This window comes from Quercus robur, chromosome 8 (genome assembly GCF_932294415.1).
Source record: "Quercus robur chromosome 8, dhQueRobu3.1, whole genome shotgun sequence".
NCBI lineage: Eukaryota > Viridiplantae > Streptophyta > Magnoliopsida > Fagales > Fagaceae > Quercus > Quercus robur.
Genome location: NC_065541.1, coordinates 39,751,330 through 39,773,413, shown reverse-complemented (window position 1 = coordinate 39,773,413; position 22,084 = coordinate 39,751,330). Strand labels below are relative to the sequence as shown.

The 22,084-nt window shown below is 34.2% G+C and overlaps 1 protein-coding gene and 9 non-coding genes across 10 annotated transcripts; all 10 read right to left on the bottom strand.

Annotated features, from left to right (window-relative positions):
• On the bottom strand, nucleotides 1-103 carry LOC126697956 (small nucleolar RNA snoR97). The gene has a single exon (XR_007646328.1). It is a non-coding gene; the product is annotated as a small nucleolar RNA snoR97 (small nucleolar RNA).
• Nucleotides 104-2,425: 2,322 nt separating this feature from the next.
• LOC126698011 (small nucleolar RNA Z223) lies at nucleotides 2,426-2,518 on the bottom strand. The gene has a single exon (XR_007646373.1). It is a non-coding gene; the product is annotated as a small nucleolar RNA Z223 (small nucleolar RNA).
• A 94-nt stretch (nucleotides 2,519-2,612) lies between these two features.
• Nucleotides 2,613-2,700, bottom strand: LOC126697963 (small nucleolar RNA U36a). Its single transcript, XR_007646335.1, has one exon. It is a non-coding gene; the product is annotated as a small nucleolar RNA U36a (small nucleolar RNA).
• A 740-nt stretch (nucleotides 2,701-3,440) lies between these two features.
• LOC126697955 (small nucleolar RNA snoR97) lies at nucleotides 3,441-3,543 on the bottom strand. The gene has a single exon (XR_007646327.1). It is a non-coding gene; the product is annotated as a small nucleolar RNA snoR97 (small nucleolar RNA).
• Nucleotides 3,544-3,684: 141 nt separating this feature from the next.
• LOC126698016 (small nucleolar RNA Z278) lies at nucleotides 3,685-3,806 on the bottom strand. Its single transcript, XR_007646377.1, has one exon. It is a non-coding gene; the product is annotated as a small nucleolar RNA Z278 (small nucleolar RNA).
• A 236-nt stretch (nucleotides 3,807-4,042) lies between these two features.
• On the bottom strand, nucleotides 4,043-4,158 carry LOC126698015 (small nucleolar RNA Z278). The gene has a single exon (XR_007646376.1). It is a non-coding gene; the product is annotated as a small nucleolar RNA Z278 (small nucleolar RNA).
• A 184-nt stretch (nucleotides 4,159-4,342) lies between these two features.
• On the bottom strand, nucleotides 4,343-4,435 carry LOC126698010 (small nucleolar RNA Z223). The gene has a single exon (XR_007646372.1). It is a non-coding gene; the product is annotated as a small nucleolar RNA Z223 (small nucleolar RNA).
• A 101-nt stretch (nucleotides 4,436-4,536) lies between these two features.
• LOC126697962 (small nucleolar RNA U36a) lies at nucleotides 4,537-4,626 on the bottom strand. The gene has a single exon (XR_007646334.1). It is a non-coding gene; the product is annotated as a small nucleolar RNA U36a (small nucleolar RNA).
• A 340-nt stretch (nucleotides 4,627-4,966) lies between these two features.
• LOC126697965 (small nucleolar RNA snoR134) lies at nucleotides 4,967-5,113 on the bottom strand. Its single transcript, XR_007646337.1, has one exon. It is a non-coding gene; the product is annotated as a small nucleolar RNA snoR134 (small nucleolar RNA).
• Nucleotides 5,114-8,316: 3,203 nt separating this feature from the next.
• Nucleotides 8,317-11,195, bottom strand: LOC126695469 (uncharacterized). The gene is made up of 2 exons (XM_050392224.1): nucleotides 10,741-11,195; nucleotides 8,317-9,138 (listed from the first exon to the last, which is right to left on the bottom strand). Exons 1-2 carry the CDS (start codon nucleotides 11,102-11,104, stop codon nucleotides 8,441-8,443), a joined length of 1,062 nt encoding a protein of 353 aa, XP_050248181.1. The 5' UTR covers nucleotides 11,105-11,195; the 3' UTR covers nucleotides 8,317-8,440.
• Between the last annotated feature and the right edge of the window lie 10,889 nt (nucleotides 11,196-22,084).

Below are 22,084 nucleotides of genomic sequence, written 5' to 3'. Positions count from 1 at the left end.
GAATGTAGTGCTGTTATTTTACTCCAATCTCGTGAATGTGGAGAAGAAGCTGATGACAACAAACAATGTCTGAGTTTTTCAGACTCAATTTCCACAACAAGTTTCTCAAAATATATATATATATATATATATATATACACACCCAAAATAGGGTATGAGTATAGTTAAAACTCAACATATATAACAAACCAAACAACAATGCCATGTTCCATGAAGTAGATTGCACAAACTCTAAGCAGTAACTTAGGATGAGTTTGGTTCAACTTTTTGATACTGTGTTAAAGTTGCGGTATGTGTGTGTGTATATATATATATGACAATTATTTGTTTTAATTATCAAATTTGATTAAATCTAGGAGCACAACATTTTGAAAATCATCATAGGCTAAAACACAAAACAAACAGAACAGCAATATCAAGACGGTTCCATAAGTCAACAAAGGAATCAAAATATATTACACTAAACATATCCGTCACATATACTAAAACAAGGGACATAAAAAGAAAACTAATTTCACATATAATTATAGCCTTAGTTAAATCCATTAGTTGCATATTAAGTGTAGCCGAGTAGGTTCACCCTGCTAGGAAGGATCTTGGTTCCACAACACCTCAACAAGGTGGATTGGATCATCATAGGCATCTATAAAAGCATAAAAGCTAAACTATAAAAATTGGTAATTGGGTTAAGACTTTTTTTTTTTTTTTTTGAGAATCCGGTAAGCAAAGTTTTATAAATCAAACAAATCCGATTGGAATACATCCTCCAAATCAGTGGGTAGTTCTTCTACCCATACAGTAGTGTCAGCAGATAAAATTGCTCTTCAAGCAAGGGCATGGGCTAAATTGTTACCCTCCTTCCTAACATGTTGAAAACTAATCTTAATAAAGCTAGAACATGAGCCATGAATCTCTTTAACCACATGACCAAAAAGTGTCAGGTTCTCCCTCTTGTTGGTGACTGCCTGAACAACCTGCATGCCGTTACCTTCAACAATCACAGAAAAGAGGCTTAATTCCCTTGCAAAAGAAACTGCTCTATACTACACGCTAATGCTTCAGCAGCATCCACTGAATGAGGCTCACGAATCTGTTAACTAAGGGCAGCAATAATTTCCCCCTCACTGTCGCGAACAACGACTCCAATACCTGCCATGCCCGAGTTGCCAAAATAGGCTGCATCAAAATTGGCTTTATACAAGCCTTCGAGTGGAGGTTGCCAACGCGTCGATTCAGTTCTCCTTTGAAACTTGGGTGGATGCTTGTGAATCTCAAAGTATTCTACTACCATATTCTTCGCTCGCAAGCTAACTTCGTGAAGGGGCCAAGAAGGTTGCTTTTCTCAAAGCCTATTGTGTCTCTGCCATAAGCTCCAAGCAGTCGTTGAGAACCATGCAATGTGGAAAACTAATCCTCTGCCCAGTACCGCCTCAAACAGATCCATGAATGTTCGAAATTGGGTCTTATACAACACAACAAAACTAGCCTCAAATTTCCAAACCGCCTTGGCCTGATCATGGATCTGTTTTGGAAATCTAAAGGAATATGTCTAGTTCTGAAGGAATACAACACAACAATGATTAGGAGCATTTTGCGAGTACAACAGCATCAAAAATGTTCCCACTTGGGAAGAACTTCGATTTGAACACCCTAAAGAGAATGGTATCTTTTTGGTGAAAAAGCCGCCACACTTGCTTAGCTAATAAAGCGTTGTTGAAGTACTGAAAGTCCCTAAACCCCATGCCACCTATAGATTTCAAGGAACACAATGACCTCCATTTCACCCAAAGAATTTTCTTCTTCTATTCTTGCCCCCACCAAAATTTCCTAATCATTGCCTCAATATCCTTGCATAGACTTTACTCATGTCGAACTTGAGTGCCATGAAACCTTTTTTTCCCGAGGCAATTAGTTTTCTTATGGTGTAGTAATTCGAACGCTATCAAGACATTGTCTATGATCAACCTACCAGTTGTAAAAGCAGTTTGTGTTTTTGAGATAACAGAGTTAAGCAGTGGTTTAAGCCTGTTTGCTATAACTTTACTAATAATCTTATAAATCACATTACAAAGGCTAATAGACCTAAATTCAGTTACTCTTTCAGGGTTTTTAACCTTTGGAATTAGGGTGATAAATGTATGACTTAAGATTGAAAACACAAACAAATTTCTAAATTACAAAACACAATTTTGTTTATAGAAAATATCAGAATAATCCAGAAATTTCGTACTATGATATAGCAATCTCAAGTAGGTTCTCTGTGTAAACAGGGGCTTGAAGCTAACTAGCCTCAAAAACATGGAAAAATCATCATGGCTCAGATCCAAGGCTTTTAAAGATACGAGAAACAATTTTTAAAATCCAGGCTTTTAAAGATACGAGAAACAATTTTTAAAATCCAAGGCTTTTAAAGATATTATGGATTTAATGGCTCAGATCATAAAACAGCTCTATCAATCAAGAATTTTCTGAAGCAGAACTGGCATTAAAGCTGAAAATTTCATCATCACTGCCGATTAATCAACAAAGATCACACTTGCTAAACTCAAAAATAAATGTGCATAAAAAATTTCAGAGAGATAGCATTTTCTAAAACCAAACTTTAAAATAAGTGGCTCATATTAAGAAATTCAACCATTGTTTTTCCTTTTATGCTTCATCGATTTCTCTCAGAAGCGCAGATAAAATATTAAATCACAAAAAAAGTAGAGATCCTACTCCGTAGTCATTAATAGGGAGTGAGGGACTTTTGAAGGGATCAGTGAGCAAAGTTGTGTGTTCTACTTTTAAGGTAATTTTGATGGGTCTCTTTGAGATGTAACCTTCAAAAAAACCATATAAGAAAACTGGCCCACTCTCTATTCATCGGGGTTGGCTAAAGCGAGGATAGGTTCAATTTTTTTTGGAAGGAGGATAGGTTCAATTGGCAGCACAACGCGAGGAAAATCAATCTATGTATGAATAAAATTAAAATCTAATAAGACCTTGCTGCCCATGTGAATGGACATATTCTGACTCATGCAAGTGCTTGATCAATAAGAAAAGCTAGCCTTTACTAGCTAAAAGATACTCGACTAGCCGACTACCATTGCCCTCTGTCATATGTTGAATTATTTAGACAGTAGTGAGTGAGGACCATTGATTATCAGTAATTCCTGCTCTTTTGGTCACTGAAATTTTCCTCGTTCCAATGTTATCACATCCGAGGCCATACAGCCTTGCTCAAAAAGCCAATTGTTACATAGAATGAATATCCGTTTTGGACCATATAAATAAGCAGTTGGGAAGTAACAACTGAATAATTGGTAAGAAACCGATTCCTCCTATAACAATTGAACTGTCCATTCACCAGTTTTATGATTGAAGAGCACCATTTAGGAAAATTAATTTATCAAAATTTTGTATTGATGTAAATAACATTTAGGTTCAATAGAGAATTGGAATGTAGTGCTGTTATTTAACTCCAATCTCGTGAATGTGGAGAAGAAGCTGATGACAACACACAATGTCTGAGTTTTTCAGACTCTATACCCACAACAGGGTATGAGTATAGTTAAAACTCAATATATAACAAACCGAACAACAACACTATATGTTCAAGAAGTAGATGGCACAAACTAAGCAGTAAATTAGACATTCAAAGACAGCTGAATAAGAAAACAAGAAGAAAGTAATTCAACCAGCGCCTCAGTTTACATCGTTTCAGTCAAAGGAAAACGCAGATACACCAAGTAGGTTCTCCCTGTAGAACAGGGTCTTGGGATCCAACGCCCCTCAAACAAGTTGGATTGAAAAACATCATAGGCTGATTATATTTTATGAAACACAAAACTTGAAGGCAGCCTAAACATTGTAACATGAAGTAATAAACCAAATAACAAACACAATTCCAAAACACTACAACAATGGAGAAAACTGAACATCAATATCAAAATAGTTACATAGGTCAACAAAGGAGTCACAATATATTACACTAAACACATCTATCACAAACACTGACACAAGGGACATAAAATGAAAACTAATTTCACATATAATTATAGCCTCAGCTAAATCCATTACTTTCCTATTAGTGTAGCTTCACCAAGTAGGTTCACCCTGCTAGGCAGGATCTTGGCTCCACTACACCTCAACAAGGTGGATTGGATCATCATAGGCATCTAATCTATATAAAAGCATCAAAACTAAACTAAAAAATAGGAAGTTTGGTCAAGATTGAAAATTCTTTTTAACAAAAGTCTCAGAACCTATCAATTGGGAAATAATAGTCTTAAAAACAGAGTGTTATACAAATTTGAGAAACAGTTTTCAAACAAGATATTTTAAAGGTATTATATGTATTTAATGGCTCAGATCACAAAACAGCTCTATCAATCAAGAATTTTCTGAAGCAGAACTGGCATTAAAGCTGAAATTTTCATCATCACTGCCAATTTATCAACAAAGATCACATTTGCTAAATACAAAATAAATGTACATTAAAACAGAGAGAATTAGCATATGGGTATTTTCTAAAACCAAAACTTTAAAATAAGTTGGCTCATATTAAGAAATTCAACCATTATTTTACCTTTTATGCTTCATAGATTGCTCTCAGAAGCGCGGATAAATATCAAATCATCGCCAACATTAATTCTAATATAAAACTAATTAACTATTTCAAATCTAACAACTAATTACCGAAAAAGCATTTGAAAATTTGAATCTCAGATTAAAGAAAAGAAAAAAAAAAGCTATAGCGGACGTTTTTAGAGGCAAAACTATAGGAAAAAAGAAATGCTCCACGTGTACACCGCGACATCAATATTTGCCTCCATGACTAGCTTTGTTTTCATTAATGTTTAATGAGAAAACAAGCTAAAGGTGTAGCTGAGGCAAAACATAAACTACAATAAAAACGACAGCGTTTTTTGGGGGGAAAAAAAAATAGACTCGAACATGAAGAGAGAGAGAGAGATTTAGATTTAGATGTGGGCGTCATTTTGACACAGCTAAGCCGTGGAGAGAAAGTGGCGAAACTGCAACACTAGACGACAGTGGTTTTGGCACGATGATTGGGGCTTTCATCGTCATTGTTGAATTTCAGAGAAGCCCGGGGTTGTGCATCGTGCGTGCTATATATGCCGAAAACGAAACCCTAACACTGCTAGAGCGAATTTTGAAATTGAGAGAGAGACGGTGAGAGAGTTGAAAACCCTAATTCTAGAGCTGAGGCTGGCTGAGAATGAAAATTGTTGTGTTATTGAGAGAGTTGAGAGAATGGTTGCGTGAGAATTTAGAGGAGCTTGCGTTTGTTTATATAGGCGTTCTGGGATGAAAGTTATAAAAACCCTAGACAGCTCTCAAGAGGCAGTAGTAGGTTGTTTTGTCCGGGTTCGGGCCGGGTTTCAACAAACAATGATTAGGCCCAGCTAGTGCAACTGAGGGAGAGACCAAGTCCAAGCTCACTCCAATGAAGACGGGCTTTGCCCAGTACAAGTAGGACCATCCGGCCCATTATTAGCTCTAATTTCTTCACATAAATTGACTGAATTGCTATTTTGGACTCAAAATCCACTTACATCTAGAATCCAAATACCTTTCACAGCCCATTCGCTAAGATCAGATGATGGGGAAAGCTGTAACTCTTTTTTTTTTTTTTTTTCTTCTTTTTTTTGGGGTTAAATTGCAAACTACACCCTTAAAATTTGAGAGTGTTTAGATTTTACATATGAAATTTCAGAATTTTGATTTTATTTCTTACATAGTTCTATTCCGTTTACATCAACAGTTTGATCCATCAAGCTTCTTTGCCTCTAAGACATGGGCTAGAAGATTGAAGAGCAAAGTGAGAAGGGCCCTAAAACCATTACAAAAAAAGAGCTTAAGTAGATAAGCCGTGGGCAGCACAATTGGTTTGCCTAACAACCACACCACAAAATCAATTTAATGTTTGTGCCCATCTTCATTATTCATATCCATTATTATGGGTAATAACTAATAATACAGCAAGACGAAGCAGAAATCTATTAATAAAACTCTACATTTTACCTGAAAGTTATTCATAAGTCAATTTGATGGACATAAAACATTAAAACACATAGGGTAATAAATAAACCTTTATTTAGAGAGAAAATTTTGCTTAGATTAAGAAAATGAAAATGATTCTTCTATGTTAGAAAATGGAAGACGTAAAATTTTTATCCACAATTTCTTGTTTTTCTATTCCTCCTTACCATCAAGAATATCAGAAAAATAAACTGATGCTTCAAATTAAAATAGTTTCATAAATTTGGGATTTTAATTAATAAAATTTAAATTTATGACCTAATTAATATGAAACATGATATAAATTCCGGGAATTTTTATTTGAATATAGGCATTGCTGACTAGAATGTAAACATAGTTATCAAAACGTGAATTGTATCGTGAATAGATTTTTAATTTTTCCGTATTGTGTATCGTAAGATACACAAGCACATAATAAAATTAATAAAAAATTATAAATATACATATATATATATATATATATAAGGTATATTCATTATAAATTTTGAATATATTCAACTAATGACTAATTTATTCATCACTTGTGTAATAATATTTAACAAGCTAACTAAAAAAATCAAACTAGCATATATTTATAACATACACATTCAAATTACTTAAATTCAAAAATGATAATATATATTTTATCCAAAAAAAAAAAAGTTGTAATATATTTCAAATGACCCAAAAATAATTATTTATTTTCATCATATTCATCAAATTGTCTAATCAACCCCATCTAAGTCAATGCTATCATCATGCTTATAATTTTGCAAACTTATTTCTTCATTAAAATTTTCTTCATCGTCATTCGCCATTAACATTGGGGCTGTTTGGATTCGATATTTTGATCACTCAATTTCCATCACTCATTACTCATCACTCAATTTTTCACATTCATTTGGCATCATCACTCAATTTCCATCACTCAATATTTTTCACACTATTTGTGGGCCCATACCTGTCAGCCGGTGCAACTTTTTTTTTTTTTTTCCAGTACCCAAACTCACCGAAGCTAAAAAAAAAAAAATAATAAATAAAACCCAGAATTGAAGACCGAACAAGTGAAAAAAAAAGTCAAAAGGTGGTCAAAAGTTGCAGCTATAGGTCCCCTATGTGCGTTTAATTACAATATTACCATTGAGTTATGAATTATGGAAACTGAAAACAATCTTTAGTTGTTTTTAGTTTCCATAACTCATAACTCAAAAATCAGAGAATTGAGTGATGGAAATAGAGTTATCGTTTGCCAAACAACCTTTTTGCTATGGGTCCCACCATTTTTGAATTATGAGTTATGAAAGCTTAGAATTGAGTTATGAGAATTGGCAATCCAAACAGCCCCTTACTATCTCTTCTTGTTCTTTTTATTTTAATAATTTTTTTATAAATTTTTTTTTAGCTTTCTAGTTTCTTGGACTTATAAAAATAACGATAAAAAAAATTATATTGTCAATTAATATTTTATTCATAGTATATAAAACAAATTTGTAAATATTGAAGGGTAAGTGTATACTGTGTAGTCCCATTATAGGAGAGAGGAAAAAAAACTTATGAATATATTATTTTAGTAAGCTAAATTAAGTAAACTAATAATTTTGTGTTAAAAACGAGTCTAACAGCTTGTTAGATTCAAATAAAAGTACAAATTTTAACAAAAAAAATCTCATTTTAAAGCATTTGTGTATCGTACGATTTTATGATTCGATTCATACGATATGCACATTGTATCGTACGATTCATGAGCACTTACAATACGCCGATACAATACGAAACTTTTTACACACAATACGATACCTATCATACGATACTGACAACTATGAATGTAAATACTTTTTCATTTATTCGCTGAATGCATTATGTCAAATGAAAATCTCATCTGATTGTGTGCATAAACTCTATTCAGATTTCAGCTTTCCCCATCATCGTCCCTATTAGAAACAAGACAGCCCTTATATCTAACTTGGGGAAACTTTTTTGTGATTGAGAAAATTTCAACAGGAAACAATTTTCAATAAATAGTTTCTAAATTATAGACCTATCTCGTCAAAGTTTCCATGCAAAGAGTGCAGATCCATGGCCATCTACCGGCAGTTGAGATACCAGTAAAATTGTAGTTGCAGATGACTTTGAAACCATTACTATATGCCACAAATTATCTAATTTTATCACATTTGCATAATCTTTGAATCCTAACCTGCACGAAGGAAGAAGAAAGAAGGGGAACAACATAAGCAAGAAATTGTAGTCACCATTCTATTCTACCCATCGACATGGAAAGATTACTAATGAATTGAAAAGAATGAAAATTATATTGATTGCCACCACAATAATTCCTCACACAAGCCAACTCAAAAATGTACAAGGGCAACATTCCTCAAAACCTATGTAGGCACAAGTCAAGTTATCATGCTCAGACTATCTTCCATGTCAAGTGCCGGTACCCAGCCCACTTAGCAGCAAGATGGATTCCAATGGTAAAGGCTGCAACCAGCAACGGCATTGGAAGCCTCCTATTTGCCATTACAACTTCCACTTCTTCCTTTCCATTGGAAACCTTTTTTGAATGGTGAGAAATAGAAAGAGCCAGATATGAAGCTATTACCAGAACTCTGACCCAAGGTTCTCCAACTGCAGCCAGCACAGCCGCAACAGGCAATGCAGATGAAACATTATCTTTCTTTTTAACAAACCGTGAGAAACCATATAACAACAAAAGAAGGGTCCAGAAGAATGGCTCCAAGATGTAACCACACACAGCTGCATACCCAATTAGGCCAGATACTGTGAGAAGATGAGTTTGGCTGTTTACAGAGTTGGGAGAAGCAACTTCTGCAATGGCAAGAACAGCTGATGCCAGTAGGATAATTGTGGTCAACTCTGGGACAGGTGTATATGCCACTATGGCAGAATGGAGAGCTCGAATGGCATAGAGAGCAGTCTCAATACATCTAATTATTGAAGTTATGGGATCACCAATGAAGTGGAATACGAGAGCCAGGGCAAGTTTGAAGAGGTATCCCACAAAACTAACAATACCAAGTGCAGCCTTTCGCCAATTAGAAAGTTCAAACAAGACTGCCCTCCATGCATAGACGAGGAAAGCGAGGGCTGCATAATAATCGACAGTAAGTATGAGTTAGTCAGCAGCATATGCATTTTATTTCTTTGAAAAAAAAACAAAAAACAAAATTCACTGAATATTTTAAGCAAGTAAAACAAGTTGTTTATTTCTTTATCACTAATTTAAAAAGTTATATTAAAAAGAAGAGAAACATGCTTCCAATGTACACAGGCAGTATACTAGGGCAACTACAAAAAACCATCTAAAATTACATAAATCTAAACTCGTCAAGCGAAGAAAATGAATAACCAATCCAATCAAATCAGCCATCTAATCATACAAGGAACGTGACAAAAATAACCCAAGTAGTTTCGTTCTCTCCAAAAAGTCCACATAACACATAGTAGAAATGCCCCTCACAAATCCGCCAGATGATGTCTACCAGGCCTGGCCCTTCCAACAAGCAACAAACCCACTACTCGCTTAAGCATAACCCAAGTGAGGCTTTTGGCCTCTATCTAAGAGTGAGTCCATGCCTCTGTGTTTGTGCGCAAATGTATGCAAGCTAGGCAGCCTCTTTTACTACAATGTCAAGGAAAATATTCTTTAAAGAATAATTTAGTATGGAAAAATTTGGTTGGTAAGTTACATACATGCACCGGTGGGTTTTGAACCCACAAGCCACCCTCCACCTTGGTCTTACAAAAGGAGGAGATACCATTTTGAGCTAGAGCTTATTGGCAGTTTATATCACACAGAAATTATCCAAAACAGCTCATGAACACTCGGAAAATTTACACCTTTAAAGATTTCAGCAAAACAGGAACCTCATCAGTTCTAGTGCATTTAAATAAAATAATTCACATCATACGATTCCGCAAAGATACGCAGGAAATAGAACCATGAAAAAATGGTAATTAGGTGCAGGAATCTCCCTCACAAAAACACTTCTCTTCAACTACATTTCTTCCATCCCTCTACAAGAAGCATGCAGTTTATCAGTTACAAACTTCTTCCCATAATCTCTTAGGTGAAATTGGCTTATTGTTTTCCACTTTTGCTTACAAAATGTTTGATTTCAATATTGAAATTTTACTTAACTTTCAAAAAAAAAAGACTCCATTTTGAGTACTCATAGCATGTAAAGAACCATGATGACATACAATTATTAAAAAGGAGTAATGAAATAGACACATTAATCCAGTACAAAAACAATCGTATTACTATAAAATAATCCTTAATACTCAGCTACGATATTGATACCCAGTTTCCCACAATTAGTTCATGCACAAGTATAATAACACTAAAAGCCACACTACATGAAAAATAATAAACAAACTTGAAACTTCTTTGCTTCCGTTCCTTTTCATTCATTTCTCCACAACCAAATAAAGCACAAAGTAAATTTCCAAACATTTATCCTCTGTTTATAAGCTAAGACAGTCAGGCAAAATGATAAAACAAAAACGAAAATCGAGCTTTATGTTGCTCAACATTTATAGGTAATGGAAAACCCAACTCAACCCAAGATCAATACTTGGATCAGACCCAGATTTTCTTTTCTTTTTTATTGTTAAGTTAAACACGCACCAAGTTGAACAGGACCCAATTGAGAAAGAAAAAAAGAAAGTGAAAGAGTTAGAATTTACCTACAAACAAAGGCCATCTGAGTGGTGGGTCAGGAGCTTCTTTGGTCAAGTACCTGAACCGCTCTGGCATAGTGCTTTCCCCTCGAGCCTCTTTCTTAGCTTCTTCATCATCTTCAGCACCACCGCTAACATTCCCTGCACTAGCACAAACCTTTAAGTCCAACTTTTTCTCAAACACAAAACCCAGTCTCTTCCCGGAAAACCCATGAAAATTTTGGCTTGGTATGGGGCCAAAAGATGGGGGTTTTGTTGGTAATGAGCGAAATGGAATGGCTTGGACATAGGTTTTAATTCTGAGGTGAGAAAAGGGAGTGATTTTGAGTGAGGCATTTGGAGATGAGAGTGTGGGAAGAGTCATTGACATGGTGGATTGGGACTATAGAGAGGGTTTTTGCCATTATCTAAGGACGAACAGGGGTTTGAAGAATTCGGATCTTGACCCGATAAATGTTATCGGATCCTACCAATACCCATTTTAATTTTAGTTTATATATATATATAAAAGATAATTTTAGCTTTAGTTTTTAGTTTTGTTTTATTTTTCGTTTTTGTGCTGAAAATTTTGGAAAAAATGACTTTATGACGCAATATTTCATCTTACTTAAGATGTGTTTGGATACCGCTTATTTTGTTGAAACTAAAAAATTATTGCTGAAAGTACGGTAGATAAAAGTAACAGTTAGTTGAAATAGTATAATGGAGTCCATGAATAATGTTAAAAAGTACAGTGAGACTCATAAATAGTAAAAAAAAACTAAATAGTGGAATAATTTTAATTTATAATTCCTTCCCAAATGCATGCTTAACCTCCGTTTGGATACCAATGAAAAATGAAAATTATTTCACTATTCAGCTTATTTTTGTTACTATTCATGGGCCCCACTGCACTTTTTGGTACTATTCATGGGCCTCACTGTACTATTTCAACTAACTTTTACCTTTCTTTGCAGTACTTTCAACAATAAGTTTTCAATTTCAGCAAAATAAGTGATATCCAAACAGGCCCTTAGAAAGAAGTTTTGGATTTTAATTTTTCTCTATATTTTAAAATTTTTAGTTTAAATGATTTTAAAGTATAAAGCAACAATTCTTGAAGGGGTAATGTAAGAGCACAAAAATGGCCTTCGGCCACACTTAGAATAGTAGTACTAGGTATTTCAAGCCAAACACAATTAATTTATAAGAGAGTGGGCTTACTAAGTCAACTATAATACCCTGCATGATCCAAGTATGAAATCAATGAAGTCGTGACTCTTAATACGATGAAAATAAACACAAAACAAGTATAAACTCTTTCTCGAGCTTGTCAGAGGATGCAATGTTCATATATTATTTGCTCAAATCTTAATACAAGTTGATACTCTCTTCCCTCTTGTTCAAATTCTATTATTCCAACCTCCTTTCTAGAGGGAGCCCCTTCCCTTATATAGTCTCTCCTAATGCATCTGAACTCTCCATCTGTACATCTATGGGTAGTAATTGGGATGCTTGTCCCATCAGGACTTTGCTGGAGGTGGTAGAGAGTGTTGTGAGCTGTGGAACTATTATTCAGGTGTCTTTTCCTCATTAATGCGGCCAACTAAGTTGGTACAATGCATTGCATGTGGAGGTGATAGCTACCTTCCCCAGATATTTTCTCTCTTCTTTACTTGCACGTCTATGATGTCTTCCACGGTGTTTTATCTTTTGGTGCAAGTGGTCAAATGAGGCAATCCTGAGGTGCATTTGTTCCTCAAGCTCCTTAGACGATGGGTTTGTTCATTTTCCATCCTCGGACCTTTGTCCACATGTCAAGTCTAGATTAGAGTGGTCTTTATATCTTCCTTCCTCGGACTTTAGTCCACGTGTCGAGCCTAAATTGGCGCATGAATGGGCCTTTGCCCATCCTCGGGCTGGGCCCATGGACTCTAGATTGTGTTCAGATCCTTCCCTCCCACAGGTAAAATGTAAAACACACCCTGAAGTTTGGGAATATTTAAATTTCACACTCTAAAGTTTCAAAATTTTAAACTTTACTATTTAACCTCTATTTTTAAATAAAGGATTGAATATATATATATATATATATATATATAAAAGAGTATTTTGAGAGTTTTAGTAAAAAAAAAATTCATTAAATCTAATTTCATTCCCTCTCATTCCTCTCAATTTCGAAGGGAATAAAAATTTAAGATTTTAAAGGAATAGAGGAATGAGTGTTCCCTTATACCCATTCCATTCCCTCCCACTTAAACTCTCAAATAAGAGAATGGAAAGTTCATTCCCTCTATTAAAACTCCCAAACAAGGAGAGGGAAGAATATTCTTTTTTTTTTTTGGAGAAATGGTAGAAACTTTTATTTATCAAAAAGAGTATACGTAAGGCTAGCAACAATTGAAACTAGCACTATACCATAGTTATCAAAATCACGATTTAGATCATAGGATCGCATGATTTTACGATCACACCTCATCAAAACATTTAAGATCATAAAAATGGTAGGATCGTATGTAAGATCATATGGGATCCTACCAAAACATCAGTTTTTGTGTTTTTTTTTTTTTTGGGATAAATTTTTGGTTTTAATGAAGTTTTAAGTGTTTTTTTTTCTATGTTGTGATGGTATGACTTTTTTTTATATATATAAATATGTTAACTTAAGCAAATTTTTTCTAGTTTCTAGTTTACTTGTAATCAAAATGAAGGAATACTTCATCATTTCTAAATGAAGAGATTATATTGGTTTTGCTACATTTTACACTATAATATTGTTAAATTTGTTTGATCAATCTACTAAATTGTGTTCTAATATCATTGAAATGCTTTTCTTATATATAATTTTATTAGTATGCTTGTATTTGTATATTGATTAATTGATTGATTTTTTTTTTAGCATGCTCAATAATTGTTGCTGAGTAGTATAACTTGAATAGCTGAGTGTGAAGTTCTATCATGATCTCTTTTGTAGTATACAATGGATACATAAATGATGAATTGGATGATGAAGATTAGGATAGTGGTTATAAGAACCCTAGATTGGGAATATGTTCACTTCACCTTAATATTCATCTTGCATTGGATTTCATATTTTAATTAGCTAGTTTCCATTTGATAACTTATTTTGGATTTTAAACTTGGAACTTGGAAAATATTTCCATCTATGTTGATAAATATTTTGGTATTTGGTTGCCAATTAAAATTTTTTTGAACTCTTTAGATACATTGAGTCAAAACATAGATATATTTGTTTCGTTAGTATAGACGTAACAATGCATGACATGCAAATTGCATCATATGATGCAAATTTTTGTTGTTGTTGTTGTTGTTGTTGTTGTTTTTTTTTTTTTTTTTTTTTTTTTTTTTTTTTTTTTTTTTTTTTTTTTTTTAAATGGATAAAATCACAATTTATATGATTATTCAACATACAAAGTCATTGTCAATGTGTTTTTTGCTCTAAATCTGAAAAAATGTAGGATCTTACAATTCATGATCCGATCCTACAATCCACGATCCCACCTACCTCCCACGATCCTACATAGAATCTCGATTTTGACAACCTTAGGTAACACCAACTAAACAATGGTGACGCCAAAACGAGGGCTAAATGTATAATGACTATACTATTTTGATTAGCAGCCCTTCTATCAGTAAAGTGTTGATGTGTCCGTTAAGTGCCACATCAACTTGCCTTGTATGTTAGTTGATCCAATAAAACTATGGCATGTGTATAACACTATCATATATAACTAAAACAAATGCTCTAAAATTCAAAGATTACATAAACTTTTTATAAAAAAAGTGCATAAAATATTTTTTCTTTTAAAATATTTCTAATTTTCTGGGCATTCAACATTTTCCCAAATATATCAAAAAAATCCCAAATAAACACTAAAAAAATTATAAATCAAAACACAAACCAATCTTGAGCAATCCAAAGCACCCAAACCAATCTCCAGTAAATCAAATCATTGTTTTCCATGGGTTTGGATCCGTTTTCTACCATTCCAATAATTTAGTGTAAAAACCCCCATCCACCTCCCTAGAAAATTGAAACCAAAAGATCTGAAACTGGCCTTTTTTGCCAAATAACATAATTTTAGGAAAAAATATCTTGCAAAACTTATGTAGTTATGTAACACTTTTTTGGAATTTGAGTTCCAAGTGAAATTGAGTTTACCAAACTCGAGTTTCAAGCATTATGGTAACTGATTAAACATAACACTTGGAAATTGAGTTTAGTAAACTCAATTTTCACTTGGAACTTGAGTTTGACAAGCTTGAGTTCTAAAAAAGTGCTACATAAGAGCATTCATAGTAATGGAGCTAAAAATTTTAGTTTTAAACAACTCAAAAAACTACTTTACAACCCACTTTATAATATACCCAACATCAATGGTTCTATATTTTTACCACTTTCATTTAAATATTCTTCCTTTATTATTGTTTTATTCTTTCTCTTTTCTTCCATCTCTCTCTCTCTTTCTATGAAGCATGAACAAACCCACGTCCTCTGCCAACCATTACCAACCACCACCACCACCACTGCCACCCACAAGTCCCAAAAATCAAAACCCCGGGCAAAACCAAATCACAAACCCACAACCCTCATATCACAACCATCGATCCAACCTTGCCACAACCACCCACTGCCATAACCAACCACCAACTACTACCACAACCATAACTAGCCTACATCATAACTCTGATTTAAGAAAAAAGAAACAACAACAACAACAACCACCAACACCACCACCACCACCACAAACCCACCTCAACAACCACCACAAAACTGCCACAAAACCGAGCAACCCACTGCCCCTGCAACCCACCATCATTGCCACAAACACCTATAACCCACCCACTGCTACCACAACTAAATCCAACCAAAGCCAACAAAAACCAAATCAACCAAAATTGAAAACATCAAAGAGAGAGAAGGAGAAGATGGTGGTGGTGGTGGTGGGCTGCTGCATGTCAATGATGGCCTTTTTATGAGCTTCAAGTTGGGGCTTAGGTTCAGCGGCTTCAGTCTTGGGGCTTCTGTTCGGAGGTTGGGTGAGTAGGCGCTAGAGAAAGAAAGGAGAAAAAAAAATCAAAGGAAGAGAATGACTAAAGACACTATGTGAAGAAAGAGAAAAGAAAAATAGCCAACAAAAACCAAATCAACCAAAATTGAAAACATCAAAGAGAGAGAAGGAGAAGATGGTGGTGGTGGTGGTGGGCTGCTGCATGTCAATGATGGCCTTTTTATGAGCTTCAAGTTGGGGCTTAGGTTTAGCGGCTTCAGTCTTGGGGCTTCTGTTCGGAGGTTGGGTGAGTAGGCGCTAGAGAAAGAAAGGAGAAAAAAAAATCAAAGGAAGAGAATGACTAAAGACACTAGGTGAAGAAAGAGAAAAGAAAAATAGAGAGAGAGAGAGAGAGAGAGAGAGAGAGAGAGAGAGAGAGAGAGAGAGAGAGAAATGTACTTTTTAATTAAAGTATGAAAGAAGGAATAAAATATTCATTTATGTGTTTAACTTTGAGCTATAGTGGACTGCCATAAATGGCAATTTACTATAGTTCAATTGCTAAAAAATTTAGCAATAGCACCTTCATTGCAACTTCATTTTTGCTGGGTTGGTTGTTAAAAATAGCAATATAGTAATTTGACACCATCATTGTGAATGCTCTAACTAAATAAGTTTGACCAGACACTTTTATCCTAAATATTTTCTAAATTTATGCTATTTGGAAAAATTATCCTCCTAAACCCACTAAACAAAACACAAATCTTCTCTTAAACAAAGCAACTACTACTCTTTCTCTCTCTCTGAAAACCTTCAACAACAAAAAATTGGTGAATGAAACCATGCGGTCTAAACTCTAAACACGACAAGGTCTACTAGGTGATCAAACACCTGACAGATTCGACAAGGAGAAGAAAGACTTAGGGTCCGTTTGGATACAACTTATTTTGCTGAAAACTGAAAATTTAGTTAGAAAGTTTTTATTGTAAGCTAATCAAAGAGAAATAAGTGCAACAAACCAGCCAACCAATAGCAGCCTACCTTGATGGCTACAAATGTACCAAGCCTACTACTTTATAATCAGTTTTTGGAGCATTGAATGAACACTTTCCTGATAGGTATCATACCAAGAGTGTGTCTCTTGAAGAGTTTGCATTTCCTAAACTACTCTAAGTAACTTACATTGTCCAAGCATTCCAATCCAGAGGGCCATCCTACATTAGAGACCATATCAAATGCATAGCACTACAGAGTTGATGACAAGAACTATAAGCCACTATCCAAATGAAGTTAGGTAACCTTTTTCAATAGGAGTATGATACTAAACAGAAACCTTAAAAAAATAAAGAAAAAGTTTTACTAGTTTCAAAACTCACCAGAAAAAGAGAAAATGCAACAAGCAAAGGAACATGTAAGCATACACTACATGACAATGAATTAGTAACCATTGTCTTACATACACACCCATGGTAAGCATAGTTTCTACCAATAAAAAAAAGAAAAAAATAGTGTAACGAGTACAACACTGAAAATCCAATCACTACAACACCAAGCCTAAGCAACCCTATCGAGACAATCCCCTTTCCTTTAGGAAAAATGATATTCAGGGTGCCTTTGGTACTACCTCTCTAGCCACTTCAGCTGGACATCCTTGTTATCGCCAAGTGCTGCAAATATGTGCCTACCCTTTACTTTTTCCATAAAGAAAAAGGTGGTGAATAGATAAAGGTGATCACCCGATTGCATTTTAGGAAGACTCAACACCATGTCCAGAATTGCTTTAACCTCAGTAGTTGCTGTAGAAGCAAATGGTGTATGAGTACTTACACTTCTACTTTCAACAATAACATCTGAGATGCTTTTCAAAGAGTTGGACATCTCTTATACAACTGAACGCTTTTTTCTTGGTTTCTTGCAAATTGGCTTGAAAATGTGGACACTAGTTGCCAAGCCTTTCCCCTTATTCACTGCTGGTCTTGCCCTCGAGGATGATGGACCTTCAACCTCCATTGGGTCAACATTCACAAAGGGTTCACATTGAGGGTCAACAAATTCTATGCTATCAGCGGAGTCCCCAGATCCTTCAGTGCTTTCCTTTGGTATTTGACCACTCATGCAGAATGTATTTTTCCCCGTTCCAACCGTGCCTCCAAACATGATATCCATGGAGTCACGATTCGGAAAACCTTTTTTTTTTTAAGGTTTTTGCATTGAGACATACCTACATGTGGACAACCAGTAGTTAGAACACAATATAGTTGTAGACAGTAAAGGTTTTCACAATTATGTAAAGTGAACTAACCGCAATCTTTCGGGTCCACCACTCATCACTGGCCTCAAGCATCCCAATTCCAGCATCAATACCCAACCCAGTCTCATTGTCAAAACACTCATTATACTGCTTCCACAGTTTTCTCAAATGATCCCATTTGTTTTTAACTTGCAGGTGAGTCACCACTTTTTCCATGTCACCCAATTACTTAATCACTGCATCAACCCCAGTTTTGGTAAAAAATCCTCCGACCCTCTTGCCTTCTAGGACTTGAACAGCACAGAACTCACAAAAAGCTTGTAGTTCCTTAAGTTCTTTCCAATCAACTCTCGGATCATTACCACCGTCCTTCGATTTTCCCTTAACCATTTTTGTTACAACTTCCTTCTATACTCATTAAGGCATTTCAACAAACAGTTCGTGTGCATTGTATAAATCAGTTAGGCATGCCCACATAAAAAATGTAAAGTAAAGTCACATATATCCAAATACAACAAAGGTAGGAAGAGAAACACACAAAATTACACGAAGGAGGGAGAAACCCACATACTAGTGTCATGGAAAACACAAAAAAATCACACACAAACGTTGAACACAAAAAACCACAGATTGATGAAGCCTCATGGAAAATAATATAACCACACACCAACAGATCAAAATGCATGAGACGTTAGACACAACTTATCCGTGAATGCAAAGAACCACAATGGCGGCAACGATGTCCCAAGCAGAGAGAAGGTGAGCTTGAGCGAAGGAAGAACAGAGGGGATCAGGTAAGCGCGTTCCATGTAATGGGTTTGCAATTACTGTGTGTGCTTTGTTTTGATGGTTTTAGGGTTGGTGGATAGGTGCAAGTCATTGAAGCAGATTTGGACGGAGCATTGAAGAGCTTTGTAGACATTCTGCCATGGTAGTTGAGAGAAAAGAAGAAAGCTGAAGAGAATGCGAAAATAGCCGTTGAACAGAGCGCACCGTTTTGATTAGATAGCTATGCTTGTGTAATGAATCATCGTTTTGATCAGATCGTTGAACAGAGTGCACCGTTTTGATTAGATAGCTATGCTTGTGCAAAATGAATCACCGTTTTGATCAGATCAGCTGTGCTTGTGCAATGAATTTTGCTGGCTTATGTCCATGAACAGTAGCTGCACACGCGTTTGGAGTTTAATGAAACAGTGTGTCTTAATTTTCATTCCTATGTTTTAGATCATTCTTGCGTTTCTCATCTTAGCGTTTATTTTTGTCTACTGTAGCGTGTGTCCCATCTGAGTTTTAAATGCAAACGCTGAAATAATCTCACAAACACAGATCCAAACAGTCACTTAAACCCCAGAAGGAAAAAGCTGAGGAAGACAAATCAAAAGTCAACAATCTTAGAAGCTTTATTTTTTTCACTCAAATATTTCTTTTTTAGGTAAGCTCGGGGGCTCAGTTTAACAGGTTTCATGCTCTCCTATCAATAATCAATTACATGGTAAACAAAAAAGTTTTTAGATCTTATAAGCATTATCCCACTTTACTAAGGAGGGAGTTAGATGATGTTTTATTTATTATTATTATTATTATTTAGGGGAAAAAAACTATCATTCACAAAGAGAAGCATTTACATCAAAGAACAAAGCCACTAAAGGTAGGAGAAGGAGGATCTTCCATTCAAGTTACATTAGTAAAGATAGATTTAGCAAACATAGATAAAGGGTGCGCCATTGAGTTACCAAATGATGCTTTATTTAAGCAATTTTAAGTCAAATTATTTCTTTAAGAGTGAGCTTGAGGCTTATACTTAATGAACCCCAACAACAAAGCTAGTACGGCATTCTTTGCAATGTCTCATATTTATAATTTGAATACCATACCCCTTCCCATTTTCAACAAAAAGCAAAAAAGAAAAAAATATATATTATTATTATTATTTTTTTTTACTGGGTTTGATAGAAAAAAAGTCTATTCATCTTTTTTTTTTTTTTTAATTAATATATATAGAGAGAATTTATTGAGGAGACATATTATGATTTGTGTACAATAAAACTGATATTATGATTTGTATACAATAAAACTGGTATTAACGACAGGTTTATACAAAAGTAATATTGAATTAATGATTAAACAACTTGTTATCTCAGTAGACATAGGTTAACATAAGGAAAAGAAAAATTATTCATACCTTTAAAAAGTGATTAATAAAAAAAGCTAATAATAAGACCTCAAATTCTTAATGTAACAATTTATTCTCATTCATAAAAATTTGTGTAATAAACAATAACATGTAGGGATAATTATACATAATAACGTAATATATGTAAGTTGTACTTGGTGTCTATTTAACGATTAAAAATCTTTTTATTCATAAGTGAAAATTTAAACTTGAAAAGATAATAAGAAAACATAATAATCATGCAAAAAATCTTTAAAGATAAACAAATGTATGGAATATTTTATATTTTTTGGGTTTTCTTACATTAAAATATCAGGTTTATTTATTTATTTTGAGAAACAAAATACCAATTAAGGTACACATAAATGACTTTTAGATTTAATATTGGTTGAAAATAGGCCAAAATGCATAACTCACCCTCTAAGTTTGAGTTTTGTTATTTCAGTTCTTAAAGTTTCATTCCTTCCCAATTAAATCTCCCATTAATGTGCTGTTAGTTTCTGTCATTAACTTACCAAAATGGGTCATTTTAGACCTTAATTAATATTTATTTTTTATTTATTACTTAATTTTATAAAAAATGTTAATTAAAAAAAATAGAAATCCAATTAGAGGAACACGTAGTCCCACCCACATATGAATAACAATTCAAACCCATCTTTGAAACTCTCTAACCTCACTAGTCTCATCACACGCGCTTCGTGCCTGCAATGAGACTTTTTTTTTAGCCCAAAAAAAAAAACTGTGTTTTTATTTTATATATATAATTTTTATTTTGAGAATCTAATTTATAAGTGGATAATGTAATTTGAAAATTAATAGGAGAGTGGTCCTATCTTTTAGGCAATGTTTTAGTAGAAGTTAGAGTTACATTTTTACCGGATTGTCCTTTAATTTTGTCTCTACTTAAATATAGGAGTATAAGGATATTTTTGAATTAAAAAATGAGGAATCCAAATAGAAAAAACCTCGTAAATAATAGTATAGATATACCCATCAATCATTGCCGTTCAAGTAACTACATTCCTCTCTGGCATGATATCAAATGAATTTCTAGCATCACCCATCCTTTCCCCTTTGCAATACACTTCAACCATAGAGCTCCAAGAAACCCCATCTCTTTCCATCATACCCTCAAAAACTCGACCCACCATAATGTGAGGCTTGACTAGTGCTGGGTCCATGCCCGTTGGCCTTCAACATAGAGATCCGAAGCTAGGTGCTATGATGTGAGTTTTGGGTATGGTAGTTTACATTTCTATTTTATTTTATTTTTTAAAATAGACCACCTTGCAACGATGAAGGTTTGGTAAGGACTGGGTTACTTTTGATTTGAGTATCCATTTGCAGAAATTGAAGGAAAGTTTTGTAATTTTTATTTGGTTTTATGTGTGGGTCTAATTGGATTTCTGTTTTTTTTTTTTTTTTAATGTTTTTTTCAAAAATTAAGAAATAAATAACTAAGGTCTAAAATGACATTGTTTTGGTAAGTTAACAACAGAAACTAACAGCACAGTAACTGAGGACTTAATTGGTAAAAAAATGAAACTTTGAGGACTAAAATGACAAAATCCAAACTTATAAGACTGAAATGAAAAATGTTGAACTTAGAGGTTAATTTTTGCATTTTAACCTTTAAAATACTATATATATGTTTGAGTGAATATATGAGTATAAATTTTATGGCTTAAAGTCAAATTATAGTTCCCCACTGACTGACCAGTGGTGTAGCTAGGATTTCAGTCGAGGGGAACAAGATTAAAATAATATTAAAAGGAAATTAAGTTTTTTTTTTTCTAATAATTATATGTTACTTATGGGGACCACTAATTGGATTGCTAGGAAAAAAAAATGGGATAAGTAAGATTTTCACAATACTTTCACAACAAATCATAAGTGGTAAATTGTTACTAGTTCAAATTTCAACCCACC

Bases quoted from the DNA above. Each gene is read 5' to 3' on its own strand.
- LOC126695469 (XM_050392224.1), bottom strand. From the start codon at position 11,104: ATGTCAATGACTCTTCCCACACTCTCATCTCCAAATGCCTCACTCAAA. The intron at 9,139-10,740 runs GTAAATTCTAAC...ATTATTATGCAG, and splicing joins CAGATGGCCTTTGTTTGTAG to CCCTCGCTTTCCTCGTCTAT.